The sequence below is a fragment of the Triturus cristatus genome, chromosome 5_2 (genome assembly GCF_964204655.1).
Source record: "Triturus cristatus chromosome 5_2, aTriCri1.1, whole genome shotgun sequence".
Lineage (NCBI taxonomy): Eukaryota > Metazoa > Chordata > Amphibia > Caudata > Salamandridae > Triturus > Triturus cristatus.
In genome coordinates, this window is record NC_140588.1 from 337,583,344 (window position 1) to 337,608,457 (window position 25,114).

At 43.5% G+C, this 25,114-nt stretch overlaps 1 protein-coding gene across 3 annotated transcripts in view; it reads left to right on the plus strand.

The window, feature by feature from the left end:
• The window catches only part of SIRT5 (sirtuin 5), a 133,273-nt gene that overhangs the window by 96,646 nt on the left and 11,513 nt on the right, over nucleotides 1-25,114 (plus strand). For all 3 annotated transcript variants that reach the window (XM_085607106.1, XM_085607107.1, XM_085607108.1), the window contains exon 7: nucleotides 13,544-13,667. In XM_085607106.1, the coding sequence (XP_085463232.1) occupies nucleotides 13,544-13,667 (124 nt within the window). The remainder of the gene's footprint in view (nucleotides 1-13,543; nucleotides 13,668-25,114) is intronic.

Below are 25,114 nucleotides of genomic sequence, written 5' to 3' on the forward strand. Positions count from 1 at the left end.
AGGCCCAGACAGCTAATCAAGACATCTTTCCAGGCTACTGCTTGCCTGAAAAAAATGTAAATATGCGCAACTGGTCAATTTGCAATTCTAAAGGGTGCTCGGAAGCCAGAATTAGGTTCAAACTATGGAATCACTTCCTAATGACACACATTTATTATTTTTGAGAGCTATTGTATGGGAGCTACCAGCTAAACTGTGAAGTGTGTGCTTTTAAAAGACAGTTATTCATTTTTTCCCACTATATGCACAGTCTGGGTATTATTAATGTATATATTTTGAAAGTACTTTTTTTTTCTTAAACCTTTGTGCGCATTTTGTGGCAGCCTACCTCATATTTTGAGTAATTCAAGTTTAAAATAATGACTTGCATGTTCCCAATGCTTTCTGGCACAGACCAGACTGGGACGTTGTAATTTTATTTAGGTTGCACTTAATGCCCCTGACGAGGCGTCAAAGCACTTTTCGTTGAGTAGTACGCTACTCTGGAGCACTAATCGTACACAAGCCAATTCTCTGGCTCTCTGGTGCAATGCACTAACTAACAGAGGTTTCATAATGTCTTATAGTGCATTTCCCACTGATTAACTTAACTTGCATTTAATTTTCATTTAAGCGGTACATTATTATATATGTAGGTTCGAGGCATGTGGGCTGCTGAATTCATATCTGTGCATAGATCGCCGCCTAGTGTTGGGTCCGGATGATTGCACATTGTTGTCCTGGAAGAGTCTTCGAAGTATCACGAGATAGGTGGCTCCTCCCCTGGACTACAGTGCGCATGGGCATCCTCTCCATCCTTGGATTGTTTTTTTCCGCCGTTGGGTTCGGATGTGCTTAACTTAGCTCAAGTTAGGAAAATTTAGTTTAAGGCCAAAAGGCCTTTAGTTCTCGTCGGTACTGTTCACGTTCGGTATCGACCAGTTTCTTTAGTGCTTTAGCACCTTCTTCAAGCTTTTCGGACCCGCTTGGTCCGAACATCGAACTTCGATCGACGATGGAATCGAGGACTCCCTTCAAGAGATGTCCTTTATGCCACGCGAAATACCCACACATCGACGTCCACCCGGTATGCAACAAATGTCTCTCACCGGATCACGATGAGTCGAAATGCATGGCCTGCGCCCGGTTCCGCTCGAAGAAGACTCTCCGGAATTGACGGGCAGTGAGATTGGAGGCGCAGCAATCAGCGCCTGCCCCAGCCAACATCTTTAGCACCGAGGACGAAGACGCCGAGAGCGTAGAAGACGTAGACTCCAGCCCCGCTTCCGAACACGACTCCCGATCGGAAGACGACGATGAGGTGATCTTTCAGGGAGAAGACGTCGTCGAAGAGGTAGGAGACTACGATGAGGCCCTTGGGGCCGAGGGAGATAGCTCCAGCGAAGAGCTAGGCCAACCCGTCGATACGGAGGCCGAAAAACGAAGTCGTCATACGGCTCAGGTCGAGGGATCGCCTGCGGGCCTTACCCAAGATCGATCACACGGTTCTTCGGCCCCGCCTCAAGGCCCGGCCTCGAACATTTCACAGGAGCCATTATTATCAAAGACGACTGGATTCCCTTCAGCGAAACCGAAACCGTCCACCGCACCGGTTCCATCGAAACCGAAAGTGAAACTGGTTGCGATCGGCTCGAAGGCCTCGAAGCCCTCCACTACTTCGACGCCGGCAAAGGTCATCGGCTCCGACCGCGCCAAAAGAGATTTCGGTGCCGAGCTCACCGCAACAGCTCCGGGCGCCGAGCCGAAGAAGAAGGCCCTTCGGTCCCCACACGGCGCATCGCCCTCTGGCACCGAAGATTACGACCCAAACCACCAAAGTCAAGGTGGCCGACCCGTCTGCGTCGACGTCGAAGACGGCGGCGCCTGCCAAGTCATCGACTCTGTCGAGCGTCGATACCTCCCCTCGGATCGACGACCCAAAGACTGCAAGAAAGTCGGATGCCGCGTCGACGCCTACCTCCAAGGTGCCGATCGGCGCAAAGGCGCCCTCTGCGTTCACCGTGCAACAGGTCTCAGCATCGTTGCAACGCATCAGGGACCGAGCAACCCTCCACTCTACGTCGGGTCCCGAAACACACAAGGCCGCAAAATCGGCGCCGGCGAACATCACATTTGGATTGCCGCCACCCACGGCGCCGAAAATGTTCGAGATTCGGACACGTGTCCGCCAAACACAGTCCCCATCCACTATACAAACCGATATCGAGCCTTCACAGGCACACTTTATCGACGCCGACACTGGTAGGTTGGTGCTCCGCAAGCGGAAAATCACGCCAGAGAGGGGCTTGGACTCATACAAAATTCTTCTGAAACACAAATTGCCGGCAGGATCAGAACCAGTGCTTCATGAACACTTTCTACCCTTCCATCAGGATCTACCGTCCTTTTCTCCTACGCATTCAGAGGCAGACGCAGGAGAGGACTATGTAGGGGATGATACCACCTACCCTGGGGATATAGATCCTGATAATCACTTGCAAGACCCAGATCAGGCATGGGATGACCCCACCGACCAGGGTAACGCACCAGATCCTCATGACACGCAGCTTTACAATATAAAGAGATCTCCCACAGAGGACACTGCTGCCTTTAATGCCCTCATAGAATGGGCTTCTGCCAATCATGGAGTGGAACTCCATTCTGACACTGTAGAAGAAGACTTCTTAGTGGACACTTTCGCCTCCTCTGAAAAGACTGTCAAAACTCTGCCAATGTTAAAAGGAGTTCTAAAACCTGCAAAAGACATTTTTAAAGAAACAACCAGGGCACGGGTGCTAAACCCCAGAATCGAAAAGAAATACAAGCCTGCACCCGGAGACCCTATGTACATTAGGGGTCAGTTACCTTTAGACTCCATGGTTGTTGCTAATGCTCGCAAACGAGCCCACTCACAAACAACGGGTGATGCTCCTCCCCCAGACAAGGAGTCCAAAGTGCTGGAGACATCAGGCAACCGGATAGCAGCGCAAGCGGCAAACATCTGGCGCATTGCCAACACACAGGCACTCCTGGCCCGTTATGATAGGTCCCACTACGACACACTAGAATCACTGCTACAACATTTGCCAGATGAATACAAAGAGGCAGCGGAGCTCCTTATCAGAGAGGGACAACTCCTTACCAATGCGTCCATCAAATGCGCACTGGATGCAGCCGACACTGCGGCAAGGGCGATCAACACAAGCGTCATGTTGAGGAGGCATGCATGGTTGAGAATCTCAGGCTTCAAGCCTGAGATTCAGAACAATATCTTAAATCAACCGGTCAACCCAGACTATTTATTTGGCCCTGAAGTTAAAACTACCCTCGAAAAAATTAAGAAAGACACTGAAACTGCAAAATCAATGGGGGCTCTGCAGTCGCAGCAGTTTCGTAGTGGCTCCTTTCGTCGCCCCGGGAATAGAGGAGCAGCTAGAGGTCAGGGGTCCCAGCAGCAGTACAATAAAGGGGGCACACAAAGTAACTATGATAAAACCACCAGAGGTGGATATCGTGGATCCAGCACCAAAGGCAGAGGACGTGGGTACGGCAACACCAGGTCCTCCCCCAAAAACAAACAGTGACGCCTTCTCCCTGCCCCCCGACCACATAACACCTGTCGGGGGGAGACTCCAGCAGTTCCTGTCAGTCTGGAAAACCATCACCACAGACAGGTGGGCCAGGGACATTATCCAGCACGGTTACTGTCTCGAATTAACGTCCACTCCACCCACCATACCGCCAAAGCACCGCCCTATGTCCGTAGAGCACTTGGCATTATTGCAGCAGGAAGTGCTAAGTATGCTGCAAAAAGGTGCAATAGAGGTCGTGCCCGTCAACCAACAGGGGACAGGGGTGTACTCTCTGTACTTCTTAATCCCAAAAAAGGACGGTTCGCTCAGACCTATACTAGACCTGAGACCCCTCAACCACTACATTCTCTCAGAGCATTTCCATATGCTCACCCTACAGCAGGTTCTACCGCTACTCAGTCAGGGAGACTTCCTAGCCACATTGGACTTGAAAGATGCGTATTTCCACATACCCATACACCCATCACACAGGAAATATCTCAGGTTCACTATTCAGGGGCATCACTATCAGTTCAAAGTTCTCCCCTTCGGAGTAACAACAGCACCCAGGGTCTTTACCAAGTGCCTAGCAACAGTGTCTGCACATCTACGGAGACAACGCATTCACATCTTCCCTTACCTGGACGACTGGCTTGTTCAGGCAAAGTCAGCCCAGCAATGTGCCAGCCACATGTCCCTCACCATTCACCTTCTTCACAGTCTGGGATTCTCACTAAATTACCCAAAATCACATCTCCAACCCGCACACGTACGACAGTACCTGGGCGCGACCATAAACACTCTGGCAGCCACAGCTCAGCCAAATTTAGTGAGGATCAACAGCATGCAACTGCTGATCACAAAGTTCAAACCTCAACACTCCCTTCCTGCGCGAGTGTTTATGCAGTTGATAGGCATGATGGCCTCCTGCATTTTCATAGTCCCGCACGCGAGACTACACATGCGCCCGCTTCAGGAGTGCTTAGCACGTCCATGGAATCAGGCTCACGGACAATTAAAAGACCTATTGTTGGTGAGCGGTCGGGCATACAACTCTCTGCATTGGTGGAATCCACAAAAACTTTGCAAGGGCCGACCGTTCCAAGAGCCTGTTCCACAAATAATACTGACAGCGGACGCCTCTCTCCAGGGTTGGGGAGCTCATGTACTCAATTACACAGTGCAGGGACTATGGACGACACAGCAAAAGAAGATGCACATCAACGTTCTGGAACTGATGGCAATCTTCCTAGCCATGAAGGCATTCAAAGTACACCTGTGCAACAAGGTCGTGTTGATCCAGACGGACAACATGACTGCCATGTACTACATACAGAAGCAGGGAGGAACGCACTCTTCACAGTTGTCTCATCTGGCTCAGAGCATGTGGAAGTGGGCCATTCAGAGGAACATATTCCTCATGGCGGAACACCTCCCCGGCAAGGACAACCAGATGGCGGATCTGCTCAGCAGACACAGCCACCAGATGCACGAGTGGGAGCTACATCCGTCAGTACTCCAACCGTACTTCCAACAGTGGGGTCATCCAGAGATAGACCTATTCGCCACAAACGAAAACGCAAAATGCCAAAGCTTTGCCGCCAGGTTCCCACATCCGCAGTCACAGGGCAATGCGATATGGATGAACTGGTCCGGCAGATCAGCGCCATTAATACCGCTAGTGGCACGCAAACTGCGACAACACTCACTGACACTCATCTTAGTTGCTCCCACATGGGCACGCCAACCATGGTACACCACCTTTCTAGAACTTTCCGTGGTGCCGCATCAAAGGCTGCGGATCAAACCCACACTTTTAACGCAGAACCATGGCGAAATTCTGCACCCAGATCTGCAACAGCTGAACCTGGCAATCTGGCTCCTGAAGTCTTAGAGTTTGGCTACCTAAACCTGCCACCTGAATGTATGGACATCATCAAGGAGGCCAGAAGACCCACTACCAGAGCTTGCTATGCGGCTAAATGGAAGAGGTTTGTCATTTACTGCAACAACAATGACATTAACCCGCTGGACGCATCCATTCAAAACATCATCTGTTACCTCTTACACTTCTACCGATGCAATCTGGCATACAACTCCATACGTATCCATTTAACCGCGATATCAGCTTATCTTCAAAACAGGCAGCACCTCTCTTTATTCAGAGTGCCTGCCATCAAAGCCTTCTTGGAGGGACTCAAACGAGTAATTCCCCCAAGACACCCACCGGCACCGGTGTGGAACCTCAATGTGGTCCTCACCAGATTAATGGGTCCACCCTTTGAACCTCTCCATTCCTGTGAGATTCAATTCCTCACCTGGAAAGTAGCTTTCTTAGTGGCAATCACTTCGTTAAGAAGAGTTAGTGAACTCCAGGCACTAACCATTCAAGAGCCATTCATACAGGTTCACGCAAACAGAGTTGTACTACGTACCAACCCCAAATTCATGCCCAAAGTGATATCGCAGTTCCACATGAACCAAACTATTGAACTGCCTGTTTTCTTTCCCAGTCCACAAAATGTCGCAGAGAGAATGCTCCATACACTAGATGTAAAGAGAGCCCTCATATACTATATAGACAGAACTAAGGACTTTAGGAAAACAAAACAACTTTTCGTTGCCTTTTCTCCACAACACAAGGGCAACGCCATTTCCAAAGCAGGGATAGCCAGATGGATCGTTAAATGTATTCAAATTTGCTATCAAAAAGCTAAACGCACATTAACGATTCCCCCACGAGCCCACTCAACACTAAAGTTAGGGGCGTTCATGGCTTTCCTAGGAAACATTCCTTTACAGGAAATATGTAGAGCAGCCACATGGTCCACTATACATACATTTACCAAACACTACTGTGTAGATGTACACTCAAAACAGCAGGCAGCTGTAGGACAGGCTGTTCTCAAAACTCTTTTTCAGACTGCTGCAGCTGGCACGGGCAGCCGCCGCTAATGGAGGGACTGCTATATAATCTATGCACAGATATGAATTCAGCAGCCCACATGCCTCGAACTGAATATGCTACTTACCAGTATGCATCTGTTCTTGGCATGTAGGGCTGCTGACATTCATATCGCCCACCCTCCTCCCCGGCGCCTGTAGCGGCTGCAGAACTCAGAATTACTGTATAGCATGGTCATCACTTACTGTATCTACTCCATCACTGCCACAATGGCGAAAAACAATCTAAGGATGGAGAGGATGCCCATGCGCACTGTAGTCCAGGGGAGGAGCCACCTATCTCGTGATACTTCGAAGACTCTTCCAGGACAACAATGTGCAATCATCCGGACCCAACACTAGGTGGCGATCTATGCACAGATATGAATGTCAGCAGCCCTACATGCCAAGAACAGATGCATACTGGTAAGTAGCATATTCATTACCTGAAGGTGAAAGACCGTAAAAAGTTAGAGAATATTTTGCTTTTTTTAACCGCACCTTTGACCACACTCACTCATCCCGCTCCCCTTGAGCGCAGCATCAGAGTTCCCATGCTTTTTTTTAACTCACTTCGACCACTACATGCAACTGTCTAACATTTATCAATTTACATGCAAGAAAATTTTACATATAACAATTTACAGGCGCTAGTATAATATGCAGAACAATTCTTAGGTGAAGGAAAAAATATGCAAATAACTAAACCGATTAACCTTCATCCCCTTAATCTTCACCCCGTTAACCATCATCTTCACACATATAATCTGACATCCACACCTATCTCCTCTGTATTCTTTTCTCATCTGGAGATGAGCGTACGCTATTTCCCTCTAGACCAGTAATACTCAAAGCCAGGCCCGGGGGCCACATTCGGCCCTCCTGACCTTTACATGCAGCCCACTGGACAGCAGCTGCCGTTTACTCGACTCAACACTAACATGAAAAAAAAGTGAAATATACAGCAAACACTTATTTAAAGGTTAATTGCAGTTAGGGAAAGGCCCTTCACTTTAGGAACACCTTCATTTGTAAAGACAACCACTATATATACTTGCTTTGCTTCCCGTACACCCACTTTACACCCCTGCTGGCATCATCGGTCACACCATAGACCAAACTTTGTGGCCCCGGGAAAATGTTTGAGTACCCATGCTCTAGACCATCAGCGTGGCAATTCGTAGTCTCTGAATTCTCCTCCGGGCTCGCATTTTTATCCTCTCCCTCCTGACTCTGTTGCCTTTCTTTATTCTGTAAATCTAAATCAATACCAGAATCTTTACAACACCGCCAGTACAATTATCCCTGTATACCTATTTTTCACCTTTCAACACAGCAATTCTCTTGAGATTCCCCACTTTTCCATCACTCAGTTTCACCACATTGTTCAACAGCTTCATTACTTCCAAAGGTCCTGAAAAATGACTTTTACCTTTCTTCCACTTTTTGATCATCTCTTGCAGTCGTACCTTGTTTATACCTCTTAGGGGTGTCTCCAGTCTTCGTCTCACCACATCCATATCCACATTACAAGCAGTCGATCTAAATAACCATGCTGGATTACTTCTAGTCCTCGGGGTCCTACTCCTCATAATTTGAAATAGAGAACACCCTGTCATGTCATTGACTGTAGTCTTATTCACCCGTACAGTTTCTTGAACATGTATCTCCCACATGTAATTATTTTTTCCAGCCGACTGGATGGCCCCTTTAAGCACTTTATTGAACCACTCAATCATACCGTTGCCAGTAGGATTGTATACAGACCATACAGACCTGGTACTTTGCTCAATGACCCCCCTTTTGAAATAATCCATGGCCTTAACTAGGCACAAACTGCACTCTGTTGTCTTTAATGATTTGAGCAGACAAACCCTCACTCGTAAACACTTTGTTTAGGAAATATGACACTGTGTCCATGTCAACTTTGTCAACCACCTTCACCTCTGGCCACCTTGAGAAAACCTCAATAATAGCAATGATGTACTGAGCTTGGACACCATTTAGATCAATCGTTTCCACAGCAATGGTTTTCCAGGAATCTCTTGGAATAATGGGCTCACTCATATTAGGTCTCAACGCCATCAGTGATTTGTCAGCATTCGCACAGCTCACACAATTCCTTACTAGACTTTCCACTAACATATCAATTATTGGCCATCAGTACCCCTTCTTAGCAGTTTACTTTGTTCTCACAGTTCAGCCGTGACCCTCATGACATTGCCTGATAACAGTAGCTCTTAAAGTTACTGATGGAACCACTCTGTTGCCTCTCCAAATTATACATTCATGAATGATAAATAGGGCTCCCAGTTTTATGGTATTTATTTTTTTGACATTTCCGTCAGTATTTATCCATATTTATTTTTTGCTAATGTTATCTGTATTTATCCATGTTTATTTGGGGTTTTGTGAATAAATGATGTTGAAACTAGTATTTTTCCACATTTAGGTAACCAATAAATGTGCATTCATGCTTGAACTCCTGATTAATTAATGCACTTCTAAGAAAACATTATTTTTTTTATTTTTTTATTTTTATTGGGCAGAGCAGAGCAACGACATAGCATCCATATACAGAATACAATTTATATTGACACGGTGTTACAATTACAAAAACACAATTGTTAAATAGCCTTCCCATCTATGTATCTTCCTTCCTTCCTTTATGTTACTAAAAGTAATAATCAAAGATCTCAACCATGTTTAAGAAGGGACATAATATACTAAACAACAGCAGTAAAGTGCTATAGGGAAAGGTATAATATCTGTAATAGTAAGCAGCAATTACATAACGGAAATTGCTAGTGCATCTCAAGTATGGTCATTTAGAATAAAGTGCTAGTGCATCCATTTACAGAGACTACTGCCATTTACAACAAGATATAATTCATTTTCCCATGCTTTACCCTTAAAATGCCACAGCAATATTTTTAAATTCTGTTGAAAATGTGCAAAAATCGCAAAAAAAAACCACTTGATTGTAAAAGCTACTACAATTTTAACAACATAGCCAAACATTGTTCAATTTCCTTTATCTTTTTCCAGATCTCTAAAATACTTCCAGTTTTTCTCAAATTTCTTAATGGCCCCCACCCGGCTTGCATATGCTTTTTCAAAATTACAAGTTCTTCTCATTTTCATCCACCACTTCAGGTGAGAGGGAGCATCGGTGGACTTCCAATTCTGTAGGATTAAGGAACGGGCAACTGTACAAGAAATAAAAACAAAGGTCTCTCCAGCCCTGCTGGATATTATTCTATTTTAGAGATACCAAACAAAGCCAATTCGGCCTCGGGCTGTATATTCTTGCCAATTGCCCTACTTCTAAGAAAACATGAACATTTTAGTATCAAGATTGTGCACATCTGTCAATCAGCACAGCTATTGGCCTGGCAGTCATCACTGGCAGCATTTAGAATCTCAAAAAAAGCCAATTTCCCATTTTATCCACATTCAAAAATAAATACAAACAGGAAAATAAATGGCTTACTGTATTTATCTGTAAAAATTGAAAGCAGGGAGCCTTAATGATAATTTAGTTCTAATTTCCAATAAACTTCTTAATTCTAACTTTTGGACCCCTTTCGTAGGCCAACCATCCACCATATGGCGCAATACTTCTTGCAGCGAAGTATCTTTTTTGTACTCTTCGATCCACACTTCGGTAGTCACTACACACAGATGGTTAGAATCAAGGCCACTTAAAGCAGAAGCCTTGGCAATGGCAGACTTAGCATCTTTGAACTCCCTCTAGCATTTGCTGCTCCACTCACATTTACACCTGTTTTTCAGTAATTGGTGAATATTAAAAGATCTGCCAGAAAGATTCTGAACATATTTTACATAAAATTCTGATAGACCTAAAAAAGATAATCTTTCATCCTTATTCAAAGGTGCAGGAGCCAATTGGATCACTTCCGTTAACATAGGTTAGGGTTTAACTTCGTCCTTATTTAAAACGTGGTCCAAATATGGTAATGATCCCACAGTACACTTGCATTTACTATATTCTACAGCTAAACCCTTTTTATTCAATATTTCCAAGACCATCTCTAAAATGTGCTCATGTTCCACCTTGTCTTTTCCATAAATCAGTCAATCGTCTTGGAAACATTAGACGTTGGGCATTGTGCTGAACAATCGGTGCATTAAATGTTGGAAAACTGCTGCAGCTGGTGCACGGCCAAAAGGGTTTCTCTTTTACTGGTAACTCCCCATGAGAGTGACAAAAGCTGTGTAGTGTTTGCTTCCACATGCAAAGAAATCTGACGATAGGGAGCAGAAATATCTATAGTGGAAAATAAACTAGCATTTTTGACATGGGTTAACATCTCTGAAGTTTTTCATAGTGGAAATTGATCAACAACAATATTAATATTTAAATGACATAAATCAATGCATAGCCTAATTTTCCCATTACTACACCTAGCTACTACAATCGGAGAAATCCACTCCGAAGACTCCACACTTTCAATAATACTGTCTGCTGTAAGTTTGTCATGCTCTTTCTCCACCTCATCTTTGCGTAGAATGTGAATATTTCTTGCTTTGTGTACCTTCGAACATGAATCCTTTTTTTTTTTTTTAAACAATCCCAAGCTTAAAATCAAATTTCAAATTTCTCCACTAAATAGTTCTGGACATTTTTTAAACAAATCTTCCTGTACACTCCCTTTCACCAACAATCATTACGGGTTCAGGATTATTTGGGTTCAACATAGTGTGTAAATTCCCCTGATTATACCAACCTAGTACAGAAGGTCTTTTTTTCACTATGTACAGTTTTCCTATAGCTTTTTGATACTTGAACCTGAACATAAGCGCTCTAAACCCCATAATTTCTATTTTCTCACCAGAATACCCATCTGGTCTGACTTCAGGCTCATCTAATGTACTGTCCAATCTGTCTACAAACTTTGACTTCAAATTGTTTTAATTGATGATAGTGTATGGGAACTAGAATCGGCATATATTTGAATGTTCAGACCCCCAATCATCATGGTTTATAATGGCTTTTTCTTTATCATCTGGTTATCGATATTTATTACATTTGCCTCGCTATCATTCACATTTAACACAAACGTCCTAGCACCCTCCATCAGCTTACCAAGTTGTGTAGGTTCCTCTACGCTAGAACTGCCGTTATCCGCACATTTTACTTTAGCATCTTTCTTCTTTTTACAGGCTTTTGAGAAATGACCTACACCTCTGCAATTAGAGCACTTCTGTTTTAACGTTGGACAAGTTTTGCTATAAGCAAGATGGACTTGCTGTCACAGCAGGGGCAACTTGAACCTTTCTTAATCCTTGCTGAATAAATACTATCATTTTTTGGGGTACAAAAGTTTTTCTGTGATGACCTATTTGTTATCTTACTCACACAATCTTCACATTTCTCATTCACATCTGCTTGAACTGCTTTGGCACTCCTTCTAAACAACTCCGCCTTCCTAACTAAAGCCCGAATATCCTTCAAATCTGCATCCCCATTGACTCACGATCTTTCTTGAATAGTGGGTTCTTTAACATGCATTACTGCTTGATCTCTGATCAAATCTACCTGCAAACAAACGTACAATCAAGAGCCAGATATCTAAGAGCAGCAACATAATCATCTATGGGTTCATTAATTTCTTGTTTTCTCTGAAAAAAGTGTACCTCACAATTCAAATACATACTTTGGGAGAAACATAATAGTCAATATCTGTAATAGCTTTTTCAAAAACATTGCTATCCCCATCCCCGCCAACCGTCCTTGTCATTTGTTCAAACACTTTTAACCCTTCTGGCCTAGTTGAATTAAGAAAAATCATTTTCTTCTGTTCCTGTGACATCTTCCCAGCTCCATTGATGGTGACCATATAGTTTAAGAAATAAGCTCTTCATTCTACCCATTTCAAACAAGGATTGCTACCTGCAGGCCAAAATGGCTGTGGAGGAGATAATGAGAAATTATGCGCTCATTTTAACTGTAAACTGTGTGTGTGCTACACCCTGAGTGATTAGTTCTCTGTATGAAAACTAAATACAGTGTCCTTTCTTCACCGAAAGGAGCAGTAGTAGTCCCGAATGAATTAAATAGGTGCTGAAGAAACACACTTATAACCACCTTAAGGTAGTAGTTCACTGTGTATTGCTGAGATTGCATCCGTTCTTCACCCTGGAACGTTAAACAGTGGCCAAGTAAGAACGATACGGGGCGGGTAGAAAGGCAATTGCCTCTCACTTGTAGATCCATAGAAGCTTGTTGAGCTGGAGAAAAAAACATATTAGGGCAGGAGAAATCATTGAAGATTTGGAGTAATTCCCTGAACTCTGACTGACGATTAGGATTAGAAAATTCCAATTTGCAAAGTTTGTCCAAATGGCCGCACGTCATGGTATGTAGCATGACCTTTCTCAGAATGCACCAAGGTGGGAGATAGAGTAATGCGTCTCGCTGTAAATGAGTGGTTACATCACACTGCCAGAAGACCCAAGCAAGTTTCCTTCCTTACCCACCATGCAGTGCAGTGGTAGCAGGTCCCCTCATTGTACAAAAAGGAATTCATATTTTGTAAAGCGCGACCATATCACTTGAAATAATGGTTTCTCTGCGCTGGGGCTTCCGGGGAGATTAAGTGCGCTATGTCAGATGATGTTGAGCTGAGCTGCCGGGGGCGATCGATCTGTGTGAGCCCTGTGCTCCGGAGACTGTGCTCTGGCCGCTGCGCCCTGTCCGCTGCGCCACACCTCTCTCAAAAGAGTTGCCAGGTGCTTCATTGGGTGTCCAGGAAGTAGCAGATTTTCAGTCCTGAGAATATGGGGCAGCAAGCCCCTTGTAGTTGTCAACAAAGTAACAAAACATAAGAGTCTACAAAAACAAAACATTTCTGACAAGAGGTACTTGGAGACACTCGCCCATTTAAATATTCTGTCTTTAATTATTTTACGTGCTCACAGTCCGCGTGTGCTCACGTTGAGCACTTGCCATAATTAGATTGAAGATGGGTTGATTGACATTTCTTTCTTCTTTGTGAGTTTTCTTTTGTTTTGCTCTTACGTAGGTGTGAGAAGCAGGACTGCAGTGGCCTCCTTCGGCCCCACGTGGTTTGGTTTGGCGAAACGCTGGATTCTAACATTCTTGCAGAGGTTGAAAAGGAGCTTGATGTCTGTGACCTGTGCTTGGTGGTAGGTGTCAGACTGTTTCTGAGTTACCTGTGTAAAGATTTACTGCTTCACTTTGCACTGACTCTATCCTAAGTCTTACGTTAAAAAGAATGGTTGCACAAGCGTAGTGGCCAATATTCATTAGTTGTATTTAAGAATTAGCCTTCATTGCAGAGTAAATAAATGCAACTGCATCTTTGTTACTCCTTGCTTACACTACTCTTCGTTACTAAGACAATAGATGTTTTTTTTATTTTCTCATCAGATCTGACTCCATCTCTATGAAAGAGAATATGGGATAAGTGCGGCTTTGTGATCTGAGAAAACCCTCCAAACTTATTTTATCACTTAGAATACTTTCTGATTGTTTTACAATTCATTTAGTTTCTTCTCTGCTTCCTTTTTTTGATGCAGATTAAATAAGACCGGTCTGTTTGACTTTATCCTGTATGCCTCCTGAGAAATATCTAAAGGATTTTAATGCATATTACTGTAAAACATGCATTTGTTTTTATGTGACCGCATCAATCAGAGGAACTTAAAGTCCTTTTAAAGTAACCCACACAGTGTAATGTACACACACCTGTTCATGACTCTGTACTGTTCGTACAGCTTGTAAGTCACTCTTTCACCTTTGCTTGGCTGTACACCAGCACATCCCTCCTGTACCTTCTGAAAATGATCGGTCCTTCTGCATATTGGCCTTTATTAATTGAACTGGGGTGGTGTGGTGAGCTAAATAACGATGGATTAAACCCAGATCTGTGACTGGGGGTGAATGTTTTGCCAATGTGCAACATACCGTCCATCATCTTGTGTGTTTTGCTGTTCGCCCTATGTGGAAAGGGTATGCCCAGACGTGGGTCTCGTGCTCACTATGCCACTGGAGTCCAGCTATCCTGGCTGAAGAGGGGTGAAACCCCGAAACCGGTCCTAGGATGCTTGATTCCGGTCCAGGGAAGACATGGCTTGGCAGTTCGGGCTGGACTGTTCCCATGAGGCACAGGGTCAAGACTGATTTGCATATGGCCATGTCTGAACTGGGGTGGCGTGGTGAGCAAAATAACGATGGATTAAACCCAGATCTGTGACTGGGGGTGAATGTTTTGCCAATGTGCAACATTCCGTCCATCATCTTGTGTGTTTAGGCCTTTATTAACACCAGACCATATCGATAGTCCTTACACTATTTGTAGACATCACAGGTTCACTTTAGGCCTAGACGGGTGCAAACATAACTTCTTGTAGTAGCAAAATCTCTGACCTTCCGAAGTCCTGTACTGATCAGTGTTTCTGCTGTCTAGTCTCTCCACCCATTGCCATTGATAAATGTGTGTCACTCACCACCTTAACAAGCATTATCAGTGCCAATAGGTCTGGTTTTAAAGGAATGTTGTATGGTAATGTGAAAAATTACAAGTAAATTACAGTTGTTTGTGTGGAAGCAAAGAACTGTAGAATAGTTTTGGTGTAGGTTAAGAAGTCAGGTGTCAAGCCACACCTAAAAGTCCATGTAGGTTGACTGCCCTCCTCTCTTCTGTGCTGCTGCCTGAGAAAGACCAGCACCACAAATTAATTAGTAAACTAACGCACGTTTACAGCATTACAATGTCATGTGTGTGCCCCTGAAAGTTCAAGCTCGGCAGCTGGATAAATAAACAAAATCATCACAGCTGGTGGAGGGTAAACACTTTTTTTGCAGAAGCACACAACTTCTGCCGAATCAAAACGTACTCCTGGCTGCTAACGTGTGGGCGGAGCCAAAGCCTCTCTCTTATGGTGTTCGCATAATTGTCTGGCTAGACCATAAACATGATGTAATTTGTGTTTCATAGAATAAACATGTTTTCTGTAGCAGCAGTGCTTGATAAGAGTCCAGGTTTCTTCCAGGAAATGTCTGGAGCACAGCAAGGTCAGTCTATCGGAATCAAGTCACTAATTATCAAGAGTACCTCAAAGCTAAAAAAAAAAAAAAAAAAAAGTGTCCCTTTTTTACAGAACGAAAACTCCACCTGACATTAGGTGTCAGTTGGATTCACCAACGGTACCCATTTGGCTGGATAATTAATATTATAGTTCACAGTCTCCTTCAGGTGATACCGCCAGGGCCGGACTGGCCGTGCTGGGCATCGGATATTTCCCTGTGAGACTGGAGGGGTGGGGGCCGGTTTTGTTACTGGGGGCTGGGTTTGCAGCGGTGCTGCAATATCCGCCCCCAGTAACAAAAGCAGCAATGCTTAACACTTGCATCCGCCCCCACCAACACCTCCCAGGCTGGTCCGACCAATTTGCCCGGGCTGCTTTGGGTACCCAGTCCAGGCCTGTTAGTAGCCCTTTTACTAAAAGATTGAAAGTCTCTGGCACTTTTGAAAACATTTTTATACAATTTTTGAAAGATTGTTTCTTTTATATTTGCTCATAGCACCATTTTTTAGCCTCATAGCAACCATGGACTTTATATATTTATGAAATATTCTTTTGAAGAGACTTGCAATGAATGTGACTTACTGATGTTTAGCCGGCTTGGTCAGCCTTTAGGATAACATCTTCCTGAGGGCTGTTCTCGGCAGATGTTCATGTAGTTCTGGTATAAATCAAACTAACTTTGTTTCCCCTTGCCTACTTGGTTAATACATTTATCTGAGAACGTAAAAAAACATGGAGCTCTGGTGTGCAGTTCTAGACCAAGCCCGCTGCGACCAGTGTCTTCTTTACTGTTGGCCTGGCACATAACCTGACTGTCATACTATCTTGTAAATTGTTTGTTAATCACTGCACTTGTACCATTAGAGTAAAAGAGGGTAGTGGTAACCCTACTTGAGAAAGCCTATTTGAAACATAGGGCCAATGTACAGTTTCTTTCTTTCTTTCTTACCCACTCCGACTAAACTAATAGAGCTGGGTAGTAGGGTGCATGTCTCAACGTCAACACCCTAGATGCTCTGTAGGCAGAATTGTAACCCATGAGGGAGCCAGAATCTATCCTGCAGTCTGAGGAGAGTGCTGACATTGACTACCTTGTCGCCCTGATCATGCGAGGCCAATAAACGTGTTACTTTATCGCTAGACTCTCCAGTGAGAGAGACTGAGAAACCACATTTACCTGGCTCTCTGGTTGCCTGTTCTGAGCCCAACGCTTTATAATTTGTATACGACACCACTGGCTAAGGTGATCAGAACCTACGGTTTTGATGTCATATCCTATGCTGATGACACTCAGATCCTGATCACCTTAGGCCTGGATCCTACTGAAACCAAGCAGCGTTTCAAAAACTAAATAACTCATGTTGACAAGTGGATGAGGGCTAACCATCTCCAACTAAATGGTAGTAAGTCAGAGATCATGCTCTTTGGTAAGGCTACGGAACATTGGGCACATGATTGGTGGCCACCCAATCTAGGCCCTTGCCCAACCCCCAAGGAAATGGTTTGTAATCTTGGTTTTCACATGGACAATCAATTGTCCATGAAAATCCAAATAAACCATGTCATTGGCACCTATTTTGACGTTATGCGCAGTCTGCGGAAGGTTTTTAAATGGATCCCCATTGAGGCGCGGAAGCCACTAATACAGGGATTAATTATAAATAGAATGGAGTACGGTAAAGCCCTATTGCTCTCAATAAATGAAAACCTTTTAAATAGGCTCCAGGTCCTGCAGAACAACGCAGCCAGGCTAGTCCTTGACCTTCCGAAAAGATCTTCTTCTGCCTCCTGTTAAAAACTCTCCACTGGCTTCCAGTGAAAAAGCGAATCCTCTTTAAAATTCTGTGCTTGACTCATAAGCATATGTATGGAAACGGCCCAAAATATTGGTCGCAAAAGCTACGCTGGTATCAGCCACGCAGAACGCTCCGATTCAGCAATGAGAATCCACACTGCCAGGAAAGGGGGTCCATCTTTCTCATTTCTGGCACCGGCATCCTGGAACAAAATGCCCTCACATCTGCTTAGCATTTCCGAACACAGCTGTTCCCGCAAGAAGTTGAAGACATGGCTTTTAGAAAACTAAGCCATCATCCCTTTTTCAGAGCCGTCTGCAAGCGCCATGAGACTCTTGCAAGTGATGTGTGCGCTATACAAATGTCCCTGACTTGACTTGTCCAGCTATGTCTCAACTGTTTCTTTCATCAGTGCAATTAGGCCGCGATTATGAATGCCCCAGAGGTTTATACAATATTTATCACACCCTGTATAATTTGTTACTCAGGAATTCGTAATTTTCCAGTTGCAATAATTATCTTCAATTACGAGATTCCACTTTCCAATGGGGAGTAATGTGCAAACTAAAGCTTTACGCACCAAAATGTACTTGTCCAGGGATTATCCACCATTAATTTTCAGTATGTTTCACTTCCTCAAATTAAATTGTGATGCAGACTTTATTGCACCCAGTAATTAGTGGGTGCAGTAACTCTGTAACTTGCTCACATATGCATCCCATTAGCCAGACAGTATCACCATGGCCAACAAAGTGATGTGGCCTATTCCCCCCATTAGGGTCAGACTCTGTCCCCAACCCAAGGAAAATTCAGTCCATAAGGACAGTAACCACCAGAGGCTACTGACCACTGTCCGTGTCAGGAGCCAGTCCCGGGCCATCCACTCCTAGGTTGAAGCTCTAAGCGTGGATATTGGGTAGGCCTCTCTTCCATCCTTAGTGCTGGCAAGGAGTTTCCTATGGGCTCCTGAGGTTTCTTAGAGTGGGGTGCAGTAGCCCCAGGTGTCTGGTACCTTTTCTCCACTCTACCTCCCACGTGTCCAGGGGTGGTATCCTGAAACTGATCCTTTAACCTAGGGTCTGGTACCCTTAGGCTGAACATGCGTCTGGCAAGCCAGGAATTCGAGGGGGAAACCACTACCCCCCTCAAGGGAACCGCACTCTGTCATGCAGGAGTCTGCCTGGTGCAGAGCCCTGCCCTCAGTTTCTATGACCGCGCATGGAGCCCCCCAGGTCAGAAGTGGTCTCACCAGGGTCAGTCTTGGGGTGCTCTGTTCTCTGGCAACCCCTGACCCACTGGTCTTCCCACTGTGAACTACTTCCACTTCCTGTCCCTCCATCTGGATCTTCGCACCCTCCACTGTGGAGTGGTACCTCCAGAAAACGCAATTAGTAGTGTGCCTGTGGCTGCTGCCCCATCCAGCTCTCATGGCACTGTGGAGCTCCCACCAGTGAATGGTCTCTTGGTACAGACCAGGTCTCCCTGCTTGTGCCCCCTTTGGGAGTGACCCAAGCTCTTGGGCTGGAAATAGGACACCCTTGGTCTCTGCCAACCGTAACCTCCCCTCCAGTCCTAAGAAGGGACATAGGACCCCCCCCCCCCACCATACTGGGACCAACTTGTCTGGGGCATTACGTACCTCCCCTTACTCTGATGGGGGAACCTGAGCAACCCTCCTTAGGCTCAAGGCTCCATGCCTTTTCAGACACTGTTACTCATCCAGAGGTCTGCCTCCTTTGCAAGCTCCCTGGGGTAGTGAGCCTGCAATCAACCAGGTGTTGGTGTAGCCCTCTGGATAAAAGGGACTGGACATGTGCTTTCTAGCAACCAAATTGTACAGCCCCTTAGAGGTGTTTACCTCAATACCCTTTACCCAACCATCCAGTGCATGCCAAAGATAACCCACAAAATCCCCCCAGTACTGGTGAGACCGTTTATGACTGTCCCTGATTCTCAACCAGTACTCTTCTGGGGTGAATCCATATCTCTTGACAAGGGTCAGCTTCATGATGGGATACCTTAGCCTGTGCTCCCTCTTTAGGGCTTCTTTCCTCTCTGTGAGGATTCTTCAGTTCTGGAGGCAAGATATCCCGTCCCCTGTGTGCTGCATCTCAGGACTTCCTTCCAGACCCTCTCCTTGCTCTGCCACATAATTTTCCTCATCCTGGTCCTCTGTTGCTGCCAGCAACTAGTGAACCTCCCCTAAGGTCCTCCGAGCTTTCTGAAGCTCCAACCTGCTAGTGCCCTTTTTGGGTGGAAGTACCAATTCCCTACAGAACTCCATATGCTCAGTCACTGTATTGCTCTCACGTTTAGTGAGCTCAAATACCATTCCTGCAGGTATGGTCATAGACAGTCAAGTAGGATGGGAGTGAATTTGGAAAAAGCAAAAGGACCAATCAAGGAGGAATTTAAACTCAAATTGGTCTTAAATATGGAATGGTAGTGTACACATAATCATGTATGGCATTGCACAAACACAAGCCCTTATCTCACATCTCACCACCTTTTGTGTTTGGACAGGACACAGCCTATTTGGGTGTAAGTGGGGCTTTGCACAGCTCCTTCTTCTCATCGTGCCAGATATGGCCCATTGAGACACACCTAATCTAACATTGTGTATGACTGTCTAGAAGGAATACACAAAGCCCAATTGTAACCAGTCATATGATCAGAGTCAAGCTACAAGCACCAAATGGCTAAATCAAGAAAAGAACTATAAGGAGGACACAGAAGAATCCTGTCCTGCACAGTGCACAGCACTTGTCCCTAAGGTTTCAATCAATTAACAGTAGTGCAAATAAATTAATACTGAAGAATCAAAACGTAATCCTATGATGATGAAAAACAAATATTTTATATCAATGCGTTATTATGATAATGTGCTCATAATATACTTTTGGATACATCAGATAAATCACTGTGACATCAAACTAGACACACATGCTAAAGAAGTTCATGACCGAAAGATTTGTAAGTTCAGGAGGGATACCATTGATTATAAATTAGATGAGGTCTACTCATGGGCTGAGGCTTACGCCCACAAAAAGTTCTTTCCGAAGAAAACAGGAACCACGTCCTCAGAAGAAAGTTTAGCAACTGACCAAGACTTGTCTTTACAAAGACCTCCAGCACCTAATATTACAGAAATAGGTTCAGGATCAACAGACCAAGAGGCATCTACATCCAGTCATAAGTCGTCTTTTTTGGCCCAGGGCCAATTGTCCAACCATCCTCCAGACCCGCAAAAAGGCAACGGATCCGTAGGGGAAAAAATAACAAAAAAAGTAACAGAATCCGGCAGACCTCAACAGGTTCAAAAGAAACCAGCAATTTAGTTATGAACATTTCGCAAAGATCCTTTGGCACGGCAGAAATCGCAGTTTTAAATAAGGGAATGTCATTTGTCCCTACTTATTCCTCAAACGCATTGGAAACTGAAATAGCACTATTTAAATTCATGCGAAAATTAAGATTACGATGTTTTTTCTTTTCAACCACTGATCGACATGAGGCTACCCAATCCTCCAAAATATTCAGGCCAAAGAGCAAATTCATTGCTCCATTTTCTCATAAAAGTTTGGATAACTTTGAATAACTTGTTAAAAAGGATTTGGCAACTATTGAATACTGACCACCAAAACGTACGAATATGACACCTAAACAAAAGAGAATCCTTAAACCTCTGAAACAGGACAAGACCATAACTTTTCAAGCAGCTGACTAAGGTGGTACCCTGGTTGTTATGGACACTACTTTCTACGAACAGGAAGTAAACGCACATGTTCTAAACTCTGATACATACATCATGTTGCACACAAATCCCACAAAGGAATTTATGCGATTGCTTTCTTCCATTCTTTAGAATGCTGAAAAGATGGGCTGGATTAATGAGTCCAAGAGAAGATTTTTACAACAACCTACACCAAAGATTCTGCATATATATATGCTGCCCAAAATGCATAAAACTGCCAAAAATCCACCATTTCGACCAATAGTGGCAGGCTGCGGATCCATTCATGAACCCATTGGGCAATACCTTGATTACTTTTTACAGCCTCTTGTGCAATCTAGGGAGACATATGTCAAAGATTCTACTCACTGTTTAAAACTATTGGAAGAAATACGCCATCATTTTGAAGAAGATATTCTTCTGTGTACCATAGATGTGGTATCTTTATATACCTTCATCCCTCATTCTGAGGGATCGGAGGCAGTAGAATAGAGATTATTACAAACGCCCACAGAAGAAATTAATGGAGTATTCTTATTACAACCTCTTCACTTTTCGCTATATCACAGCTATTTCACATGGCAAGACACATTTTTCCTCCAGAGGGGCTCCTGTCCATGGGCTTTCCTGGAGCCCCTTCGTATGCGAACACGTACATGGCATATTTTGAAGATACTTACATACTACAAATTGAAGCATGGCGTACCAACCTGATAGCATACATGCGTTACATTGATGACATCCTGGTAATTTGGAGAGGGAACCAAAATACATTGGAGAATTGCATCCATGAACTGAACACCTATAATACACGCATACCGTTCACATCCAAGATACATCCTAATAAGATCAATTTTCTGGACATCGAAATAATCAGGACTAACACTGGATGGACCACCGTATATAGGAAACCTACAGACATGAATAACGCGTTACATTATACCAGCGCGCACCCAATCTCTCTAAAGAAGCATCTGCCTGTTTCTCAGCTGATCAGAATAAAGAGGATTTCATTACTCAATGAAGATATAAAAATTCTTATAGATGAACAAATAGCAAGGTGTGAAGAAAGGGGGTATCCCCAAGAAGTTTTATAAGCATCAAAAGAAAAGAGAAGATTTACTACAATCCACCATGAAGAAGAATAACTCGTGTGAGGTGTTTGTGTTAAAACATTCGGAACAAGCCAAATTGATCAAGAGAATAATATCCAGTAGGTGGGAAATCTTAGAACAAGAGGAAGAGTTAAAACCTATACTGTTGGGCAAACCTATGTTTGCCCGCAGGCGTGCCAAAAATCTGAAGGAATTGTTAAAAACACCACGTACTTTCACTACTCATGAACATGAAGGGATGAGAAAGTGTTGGAACTATGGTCAATGTAGTAATGTCATCTTAGGTAACACTTTTGCACATCCTAAAACGGGCAAAACAATTCAGTTAAAATACACATTGGATTGTAATTCAGAGGGGGTAATTTATGCCATACATTGTCCTTGTGGACTGACATATGTTGGGAGGACCTCTCGTAAGATGAAAACTAGAATCATCGAGCATAAAAGTATGATTCGCAATCGTAATTGCAATTCATGCTTGGCCGCACATTGGGTGAACACACCGCATACGATTCCTCAAATCAGATTCACCATTCTTGAAAAGGTACACTTGACATCTGGTGTAGATTTTAATACTTCCCTCGCACGAAGGGAGACCTTTTGGATAAAGTACCTAGGGACCATCATGCCAGGAGGTCTTAACGATCATTATGAACTACTATGTTTCTTGTCATTTTAAAGCTCCCTCAAACTGTATACTTTTCGCATGAACAGATAATGTTTCTCGTTTTCCATTGTTTTCCTTTTACTGTGTATTCTTCTTTCATGTACAGATTTTGCACACATATTAGGAACGATGCGTCATTTTTTTCTGACTTTCCCGTTCATAAAATGATTAACCATTGTTATTAACCACTTCGCTGTACATTGACACTTTTTGCATTGCCATTTTTCAGGTCCTTTTAAAACAAGACCTCTCATTTGTTGACATGACTTTTTTTCTGCACCTTCATACTCGGTTCACATCATATTAAGACGTTTGTCTTTTGTTAATAAAGTTTATTGTGGCTGGAATCGCTTTTACTTTCGCATAAAAGAACTATCCCACACGCAATGACGTGTTTACGCTTAAACGGGCGATCACGTGATTTTCCTTCAGGACGCTTATCAAAATATACGCGGTGAGTGTGCTGGGCAGGAAGTCGAATACCGGAGGTTTAACTTAAAATGTTGGACTGTATATTGAGTATTTTTTATTGATTCCAGGTTTTGTAGAACTTGAAAGTTAGACTATCGGGACACGGATTGTGTTTCTTGAATATAACAGCCGGTAAGATTTGAGTACTCTATGAATTCATGTCACCACAGTTTGAGCACCGGCATTCATTCATTTACTGATGCGGAGTATTTTAACTTACAGAATAACGACGGTCCTTGTTGCACAGTAAAGACCAATACGGCTACTTTTAGCTGTGACCTTCACTTATAAGGGTAATTATTATATTACGCAGATGGTGTTCAGCTAAACTTCTGTTCACGTGGTGTGCACTATAATAAATATTTGCGCACATAATTGGGTAACTCTACCAGATTTCGTCACATATTCACCATTCAGTGGTTATTTTTTCCTTTCCTTTTTTTTTGCTACGTTCGCAGTATCGTTCTCTATGTGAGTCCAAATTCTAGATTCCATCACTTGTATAGACCTTCAAAACATGTGCTAGAACAAGATTATAACAGTCTTTGTCGTTTGTATTTTTTATTGTTGTAGTTGCTACTGGAGGCTGCTAAACATAAAGCATCACGAGTATTGTCATAGTTTGTTCGACAATCAATTTGAACCCCTGACGAAGGGTTTTAAACCCAAAATGCTCTGGGTTCTTTTGTGATTGTTTGGTTTTGAGATTCATCAAATCCACATAATGAAACTTGTAAAATACATGATATTGTTGTTACAGTGATTCATCTGATGTATCCAAAATTATATTATGAGCACATTATCATAATAACGCATTGATATAAAATATTTGTTTTTCATCATCATAGGATCACGTTTTGATTCTTCAGTATTACTTTGTTTGCACTATTGTTAATTGATTGAAACCTTAGGGACAAGTACTGTGCACTGTGCTGGACAGGATTCTTCTGTGTCCTCCTTATAGTTCAATTCATACACAGGGGTTTGGGCCATACCCCAATCCACAGTAGCACGCAGAACGCATGTCAATTTTAGGTTCTCTTTTTGAAAAGCATTCTATTTATAACACTTAAACTTAGGAGTGCAGGTCTACATATTCAAATACAGTTAAATCAAGAAAAGGCCAACTTTCTAAAGGTGGCATTTTCAGAAGTGCAATTTAAAATCTGACTTCACCATAAGTTTGGATTTTAAATTATGAGTCCAGAGACACCAGAGTTAAAGGGTTTATCTCTTCCCAATTAGGAATTACACTTATAAAATATAATAAGGTAATCTCATTGTTATCCTTTGGGAGAGATAGGCCTTGCATTAGTGAAAAACGAATTTGAGAGTTTTTCGCTACCAGGATATGGCAAACTTAAAAGTACATATCCTGCATTTTAAATACATTGCACCCTGACCTCTGGGTTGTCCAGGAAAGGGATGGTTTAGGCCTGGCAAGAGGTTTATTCACCACACTTGCCACATAATCCAACATCTGTTGCATAATGTGCTGGTTTTAACAAAAAAATAGTTTTAGCTGAAACTGATCTAAACCTAGTACAGAACATAAACACCACTGGTGGTGCCACACAGCAGCAGGCTCTGTTTAAAGCCAAATTCGTTTTTGTTGTTGTTGCTCTTTGCATTCAGATCATAAGCTGGAACAAATGAGATGGAGTCTTTGCAGAAAAAGTATAAGTGCATGTTGTTAAAATGACACAGTAGTGGAAAAATACTGCCACTGAATGTGCCACATTCCACCACATACTTTGCCT